The following is an 8,865-nucleotide window of genomic DNA, read 5'->3' on the forward strand; positions in this document are numbered from 1 at the left end:
CCCCGACATGGGATACTCACCACAGTCGGGAATATGAACACACACAAAATGCGCCACACACTACCACGTACTTGAACACATATACCACCCTCAGCACACATTTCCCCATGTGAAACTATTTAATAATTACATTTCTATCTATTCGTTTTGTGTTTTTTGTGTGCAGAACATTTTTGTTAATACATTCTACTTTAACAGCAGTTATTAACCGGGCGAAGCTGGGTAGTACAGCGTGTGTGTGTGTGTACACACATATATATATATATATATATATATATATATATATATATATATATATATATATATATATATATATATATATATATATATATATACACACATACATACATACATACATACATACACATTTAATATGTACGCCCATCAGCTCTCAGAGCTGAAGCCGGCGCTGACAGGTGGGCAGGGTGATGGGCGGGGAATGCACGTATATTAAACAGCCTGCCTGCAAGATCACCCCTGGCAACCACAGCCTGGTGTGATCATGTGCGGCTGTATTCACTGCCCCCCGCACATCATCAGCGCGGGGTGCAGTGAATCAGTATAACTCACCGACCATGATCCCTGCAGCACCACGATGTCCTCCTGTCTGTGCCGGCGGCTGTGTGGAAACTAGCGGTGCGCACAGCGATGACATCATCGCTGTGCGCACGTGTCCACACGTAGCCGGCACAGACAGGAGGGCATCGCGATTCTGCAGGGATAGTGGCCGGCTCCACACTCCAGCGCTGCTGCTGACACAGACGGAGGAGGAGCGATGCTGCAGGGAGTGAGGTAACGTTTATTTTTTTTTTTATGTGCCACAGGATGCGGGCGTATACCAGGATGGAGGTATATAGCAGGATGGGAGTATATTATGAGCAGGATGGGAGTACATGAGGAGGAAGGGGGTATATGAGCAGGAAGGGGGTATATGCCAGTATGACAGTATATAGCAGGATGGGGGCTATACCAGGATGAGGGACATATACTGTATATATAAGGCAGGAGGATCATTACCAGGCTGGGGTACCTTAGTAGAGCATTTGGGGACATTACCCCCATAACAGTGTCAGCAACCGATCCTCGCCCTATAACAGTGTCATGACCACATTTTTTGTTTAAAATTTTATTTTCCCCCTCTAAAATCAGGGTGTGTCTTAAGGTTCCCCTATACCTATGATTAGGCTGAACCATAGTCATACACATGGTTACTTTGTTAGGCACCCACTCAGATGTTTCACCCCTCTCTGAGCTGAGCCCCTTGGCTTCGCCTTGCCTTGGCCCTTATACTTTGGGTTTCTAAAATGGAATACCTACAGTGCAGAATAGGTTAATAAAAGCGAAGAAGAGGGGAAAAACAAAAAACACAATGAAGCCAATTAAAAACTGATGTCACAATTTAATTTGCACTTTTGCTCCGAACAAAAATTTAATTATGAAGTATTGTATTCAACCAAATAGGCTTTTTGGCATGTGTAAAAAGATATCAAAAAGGCTTTTGAAAAGTTCAGAAAAGTTCACATTTACTAGATACAAGTCACATAGAAACCTATGCATGTAGGTTGGTCTAGGTTAGTAAAAAAAAAATCTGTATCGCTACTATTTACTAGAATACTATGTAATTCATCCAATTTCCTTTTTCTTTTAGCATACTAATGCCAACGTAGCCTATGGACACTTGTGACCACACAGTAAAGTCTCCTTACTCACAAGCTAATTGTAATGTAAATGGAGCCTTAAGGTGGAGTCACACACAGCGACAACGACGTCGCTGCTACGTCACCATTTTCTGTGACGTTGCAGCGACGTCCCGTCGCTGTGTGTGACATCCAGCAACGAGCTGGCCCCTGTTGTGAGGTCGCCGCTCGTTGCTGAATGTCCAGCTTCATTTTTTGGTCGTCGCTCTCCCGCTGTGACGCACACATCGCTGTGTGTGACAGCGAGAGAGCGACAAAATGAAGCGAGCAGGGAGCAGGAGCCGGCATCTGCGGTAAGCTGTAACCACGGTAAACATCGGGTAACCAAGGTGGTTACCCGATATTTACCTTCGTTACCAGCCTCCGCCGCTCTCACGCTGCCAGCGCCGGCTCCTGCTCTCTGCACATGTAGCTGCAGTACACATCGTGTAATTAACCCGATGTGTACTGTAGCTAGGAGAGCAAGGAGCCAGTGCTAAGCAGTGTGCACGGCTCCCTGCTCTCTGCACATGTAGCTGCAGTACACATCGTGTAATTAACCCGATGTGTACTGTAGCTAGGAGAGCAGGGAGCCAGCGCTCAGTGTGCGCAGCTCCCTGCTCTCTGCACATGTTGCAGCACAGCGACGCGTGTCGTTATGATCGCTGCTTCGGCTGCTGTGTTTGACAGCTAAGCAGCGATCATAACAGCGACTTACAAGGTCGCTGCTACGTCACAGAAAATGGTGACGTAACAGCGACGTCGTTGTCGCTGTCGTTTAGTGTGACCCCAGCTTTACAGATTGTTCAGTACAGTTGTATCAAGTCTATGCAACTCTTGAAAAACGGAACTCACACAATCACGTTTCTGGTCCAACTTGGATTTATAGTTTCCCATGTTAAAGGGTCCCTACAGCATATACATGCTGCCTGATCAGCAGACATGTATCAAACCCTGATTTCAGCCAAGCATGTTTAAGGCTATGTGCGCACGTTGCGTACAGTCACTGCAGAAATTTCTGCAGCGATCTGAAGAGCACATGTGCGCTTTAAATCGCTGCAGAAATGTCCGTAATGAAAAAAAAAAGCCGATTCCATGCGCTCTGCCTGCAGCTCCTGCCATAGACAGAGCGGGGACTGCCGGCAAAGCGCAGGAACAAAGTGACATGTCACTTCTTAGGCTATGTGCGCACTTTCCGTCGTCCTACATGCAGTTGTAAACGCAAGTTTTAGCCTTAATTGATTTAGCCAAAGTTGCCTTTTCCAGAAATTTAGCGCAGAAAAAGCATGCGTATTTACCGCGTTTTAGATGCGTTTTTAGCGCTTTTTCCATGCGTTTCCACATGCGTTTTCACAGATGCATTTTGTACATCAAGACACTGCTAAATAAAGATTAAATAGTCAAACAGAATGAAAAAAGAGAAAAAAAAAAAAAGGGACAAATCTATATTAATGGGAAAAATAATGGAAAAATACGTAATTAATAAAATTATAGCGTTAATATACATTTTATCGGTAAAATAGCAATAAATGCATATTATTCTTAAATTAAATTGTCGGATTATGTGTGTGTGTAAAGGGACATATCAAATCATTTTGATGTTCAAAAAGCATGCATTTTGGTAGTCCAAAACGCATGTTTTCTGCAATGAAAGCAGGTAAAACGCAGGAATTTTGATATTTCTTGCTTTTTGCTACTTCTCATTGACTTCAATGTTAACAAAACGCACCACAAATGGCAAAAACAATTGACAGGGTCCTTTTCTGAACGCATGGTTTTTGACCAAACTTATGCAAATTTTGAGATGCGTTTGGAAACGCAAAGTGCGGACAAGAAATCACGGATTCTCATTGTCTTTAATGGTAAACCAAAACGTATGCATTTGGGCACAAAAACGCTGCAGTTCAAAACTGATCCTAAACGCACCTGAAACGCAGGTGAAAACTGAAAGTGCGCACATAGCCTTAGAAAGCAGCGCTTCGGTAGTAGCCGAAGCGCTGCGCTCAAAAAACACCACGTGTGCACGGCCCCTGCACAATCTCCATAGATTGTGCAGGGGACGCAGGACGCATGCAGTTACGCGCAGAGTAACTGCATGTATTTACGCAATGTGCGCACATAGCCTTAAGAGAACCTGTCACCAGATTTTTACCTATTCAACTAAAAGAATCTCCTTCTGCAGCTCCTGGGCTGTATTCTATGAAGGTGCACCTTGGCCCCGACTCCTCTTCCAGATCCCAAAAATAACTTTATAAAACTTGGCCCTTAGGTATGCCAATTACCTTGGTTGGCCAGATGGGCGGGCTCATTTTTTGCTCCTTTATCCCCCTCCTGCCGCTGATCGCTGTCCTCCTTTCTGGATTGACGGGATGACACCTCCATCATCCTCACATTTTCAAATCTCGCGCCTGTGCAGTTAGGTCGGATCACGCAGGCATAGTGCGCTCTGCCATATCGCGGGCAGAGCAGAAAACATAGCTGCCTTCACTCACACCGGTGAGCTAAATGCGCAGGCGCAAGATTATGGGCGGGTAAGAGCATGGCGCAAGTGAGGTCATGCACAGAACCGACCATAATCTCGTGCCTTCGCATTTAGCTCACCGACGCGAGCAAGGGCAGCTATGTTTTCTGCTCTGCCCGCGATATGGCAGAGTGAACTGCGCCTGCGCAAGCTGACCTAACTACACAGGCGCGAGATTTGAAAATGCGATTATGAAAGCGTCATCCCGTCAATTAAGAAAGGAGGACTGCGATCAGCGGCAGGAGGGGGGAACGGAGCAGAAAATGAACCCGCCCATCTGGCCAACCAAGATAATTAGTATACCTAACGGCCAAGTTTTATAAAGATATTTTTGGGATCTGGAAGGTGAGTCAGGGCCAAGGTGCACCCTCATAGAATGCAGCCCAGGAGCTGCAGTAGGAGATTATTATTATTTATTGTTATAGCGCCATTTATTCCATGGCACTTTACAGTGAAAGAGGGTATACACACAACAATCATTAACAGTACATAACAGACAGGTATAGGAGGAGAGAAGACCCTGCCCGTGAGGGCTCACAGTCTATAGTTTAATAGGTAAAAATCTGGTGACAAGTTCCCTTTAACTCAATTAGCTCTGGAGGTAAATTCTGTAAGATCTGTGTCCAGACCATCACCTGGAACAGCTCATAAGAAAAACGTGTCTCTGGAATAAGACAACGGATCACAGATATCAAGGTATCATTTTATCCAACATGCCCATATACACAGCTTCGGATTGTTGATTCTATGGACAGATTCCCTAAAAAGGCAGTGCAGGGAACAAGCCGCATGGGTGACCTGTCAAAAAAGCAGGTCCTTGTGGCTTCTCCCTGCACACTCTCCTTGAGGGACAAGTTTCTCCCTGTACATTATAGCGTCAGTCAGGATTTCAAGGGGAGATGCCACCGGGAACCATTTTTTTGCGACTAGTCACTCATTCCTTTTACTCCTCCGGCTGCTGCACTTTTGGCCAGTTACCCATGTGGACTGCTCCCCTTTGTGAATCAGGCAGCATATATCAGCTGTCAGGTTACTTTTGAGAATAGCAAAGTACCTGTAAAAATCAGATGCCAAGAAGCTGAAAAACGTAGGCAGACACTTGTTCCGTGGAAAGAAGAAACCCACTCCACTAAACAGCCCTATATAATAACATTGATCCGAGTCTTAGCGCTCTACAGATCGCACTCGTATGGTCGTATTTATAGAGCCCATTGTTATACAATCCTCTTCAGTTACCAGTCCCAAAAAATGGTCACATTTTGGGTGGACATTTGTCTGGTCGAGTACAATTAAAACATTTCGCCAACTTTTCTCCTTTGTGTGAAGTTCAGGACGCAGCAGCCTCAGGTGGAAGCCTCCAGAGAGCCGCTTTATTGCCCTCTGCAGACTGCATGGCCATATGGTTGCCTCACACTATTGCTTCCATTTCTCCAGAAATCACTGCCTACAGCACAAATCCTGGAGGTGATAACATGGAAGGACGGCGGAGCGATAACACCATGACTTCAGGCCTCGGAGCTGCTCAGATTTACAGAGATCCCGCCTCCCCGGCTACAAGCATCCAAGTGAGAGGGAAAAGGAGGCAGAAAATAGCCGCCGCCGCAGCCCGCCATAATCCGGTGTGGGGGAGGGGCGGGCCAGCCCGGGGTCTCGGGAATGACACAGCACTGGGGGCTCTACCTCAGAACACCGGCCGGACGGCGTCACACCGGGCCAGCCTCATTATTACCGAGCTGACAGAACCGGGGGACAATGGCGGCTCCCACACCGGAGCCCTCCGCCGCGGCCCGCTCCGCAGCTGTGCCGCTCTGCACACTGATAACCCGGCCAGTGCCGCTCTGTGAGCGGCTGTGCTGGAGCTGCGCGGCCGGGAAAGGAGGAGGATGTGGAAGGAGGAGGAGGTGGTGAAGGAGGGGGGATGTTTGCTCCCGGGTGTCCCCGCTTCCCGGGGAGGGGAGAGGAGGGAGGCGGCTGCTGTACTTCGAGGGAGGGGGAGGTCACCGCTGCCCTGCTTATCCCGGGCACGGAGAGAGACGTTCCATCGTGTGCTAGTCCTTACCTGGAACAAGAAAGCCGTCCAGTTGGCCTCCATGGCGATCCCAGGGAGGAAGGGAAAGGAGGAGGGAGGAGGAAAGCGCCTGTTGTAGAACAAGGGGGGGGACAAAAAAAAAAAAGGAAGGGAAAAAAAAAAAGAAAAAAAAAAGCGCAGGATCCTACATGAAACCTACAACAAAGCAGCTAAAAACATGGCAGCGCCGCACAACTTCCGGTAACCTCTGGGAGAGACCATTCGGAAGGAGGAGGGGGAATGGGCAGCGGGATAGTGCGGCTTCTGCACCCTCTGTCATTGGTGACGGTGGAGGGGGGCTGTGGGTGGAAACCATAGCTCTACATCCCCCTTCTCCCGCCTTCGTGGATGTTGTGTACCAGACAAGTGGCAGGCGAGGAGCTGCTAATAATACTTGCGGTAAATAAACTTCCCTAATGAGCGGCGGTTATTCCGCCGCGGGCTCCGTCCACCTGAGCTCTGGCGGCTGAGGCAGCCCCTGAAGGAGACGGTGAGCCGGGCGGGCGCGGAGTTACCTCACGCAGCTGCCGCCTCCGACACAAAGCACCACACGTCTGCGCCGCGGCTCTCCCGCGCTATTAATAGGGTGCCATTTTCTAGACGCCTATTGTCTTAATGTGTTCCCCGCCTTCTCCTCCTCCCACCCGACATGTCGTGCCCTGCGGGCAGGTTCTCTCACCCCGAGTCTGCTGTGGGTTATGGTAATGGCTGGAAGAGAAAGTGAGAAGGAAGCGACGAGGCTCCGTGTGCGTGAAGAAAGCTCGGCACTGGCTGCATCCTATTTGTATATATACTGTATAGAAAACATTTCATAAAATGTATGAGTAAAAGACCCTATATACCGTATGTGTGTATATATATATATATATATATATATATATATACTATATATATATATATATATATATATACTAGAAGGTGGCCCGATTCTACGCATCGGGTATTCTAGAATTTACGTGTGGCGGGGGTTGAGAGCGGTGTTGTTTGTGTGTTGCGTTTGTGGGGCGCTGTGTGTGTGTGTTGCGCGGTTTGTGTGGGTGTGGGGTGTGTGTGTGTTTTGGTGGGAGGTATGTTTTGTGCAATGTGTGTGTTGTGCAGTATGTGAGCATATTTGTGTGTGCCGCGCTGTTTGTGTGTTGTGTGTGTGCAGCGTTGTCTGTGTGTGTGGGTGTCTGTGTAGAGCGGTGTTTGTGGTTCCCATTGTGTGTGTGGTGTGTTGTGCAGTGCGTGTGTGGCGGTGTGTGTGTGTGTTTTGGGGGCGGTGTGCACCCCCCATCGTGCTCCATCCCCCATGCTGCGCACATGCCATCGTGCTCCATCCCCCATGCTGCGCACTCCCCATCGTGCTCCATCCCCCATGCTGCGCACTCCCCATCGTGCTCCATCCCCCATGCTGCGCACTCCCCATCGTGCTCCATCCCCCATGCTGCGCACTCCCCATCGTGCTCTATCCCCCATGCTGCGCACCCCCCATCGTGCTCCACAGTCACACATCAGACAGTAAAGACGCACACATCTGATTGCATACACTCTCACACACACCCCACTTCTCCCTGTGCCCACCGGTGGGCGGTCCCAGCAGCTGTGCTGCACGCCATGCTCCTCTGCAGACACTCACAGATCCGATCGCATACACTCACACACACACACTCACACATCAGAACACACTCACACACATCCGATCGCATACACTCACACTGACGATATCGCACATACGCGCTGACACAATCACAACATCCGGAGATACCACATGCTTCCGGCCATGTGATCCTCCGGCAGGTCCTGGAAGGTCACTGCACAGTATCGCCGCCGAGAAGCAAGCGATATCACGGGATGTTGTGAGTTTGTGGATGCGATCTGATGTGTGTGTGAGGTGTGTGTGAGAGTGAGTGTGATCTGATGTGTGTCTGTTCTTATGTGTGTGCGTGTGTGTGTGTTCCGCCGCTGCAGGACCTTGATGCGCTCACCTCAGGGCGAGAGGCCATTCCGTGTGGGGGGCGGAGCCTGGGCGAGCGGCAAATCCGTGCGGGGGGCGGAGGCGAGCGGCCAATCCGTGTGTGGGGGAGGAGCCGAGGCGAGCGGCCAATCCGTGAGGCCGAGCGGCCAATCCGTGCGGGGGGCGAGGCCATGGCGAGCCCAGCGGCCAATCCGCTGTTTGTCACCGTAAGGACATGGCCAATCCGTGCGGGAGGCGGACCCGAGGCGAGGCGAGCGGCCAATCCGTGCGGGGGGAGGAGCCAAGGCAAGCGGCCAATCCGTGCGGGGGGGGCAGGGCCATGGCGAGGCCAGCGGCCAATCCGCTGTTTGTCACCGTAAGGACATGTCACGGTAAGGACACAATTTTGGAGCAAGACAGACAGACAGAATAAGGCAATTATATATATAGATATATGTAATATATAAAGCTCAGTGTATGTATGTGTGTATAGATGTCTACTAAAGGAATCCGCACCGTCGCATTTACAATCATGAAATTTTGCACAGACGCTTCATGTGACTCATGTAACCCCGCACTTTACAGTTACTCTCCAAAAAAACTGCCTCCATTAAAGTCAATGGAGCTGGAAGCCACAGGTTATTAATAGCAACTGGGATTGGTT

General features: G+C 49.3%; 1 protein-coding gene across 2 annotated transcripts in view; it reads right to left on the minus strand.

Annotated features, from left to right (window-relative positions):
- VEZF1 (vascular endothelial zinc finger 1) overlaps positions 1-6,825 on the minus strand; it is a 92,187-nt gene extending 85,362 nt beyond the window's left edge. Inside the window, exon 1 of one of the 2 annotated variants that reach the window (XM_075335834.1) lies at positions 6,257-6,825. In XM_075335834.1, the coding sequence (XP_075191949.1) occupies positions 6,257-6,289 (33 nt within the window). In that variant the 5' untranslated portion in view covers positions 6,290-6,825. The remainder of the gene's footprint in view (positions 1-6,256) is intronic. The other variant, XM_075335835.1, reaches the window with a different exon arrangement.
- Positions 6,826-8,865: the final 2,040 nt, after the last annotated feature.

The sequence above is a fragment of the Anomaloglossus baeobatrachus genome, chromosome 2, assembly GCF_048569485.1.
Source record: "Anomaloglossus baeobatrachus isolate aAnoBae1 chromosome 2, aAnoBae1.hap1, whole genome shotgun sequence".
Lineage (NCBI taxonomy): Eukaryota > Metazoa > Chordata > Amphibia > Anura > Aromobatidae > Anomaloglossus > Anomaloglossus baeobatrachus.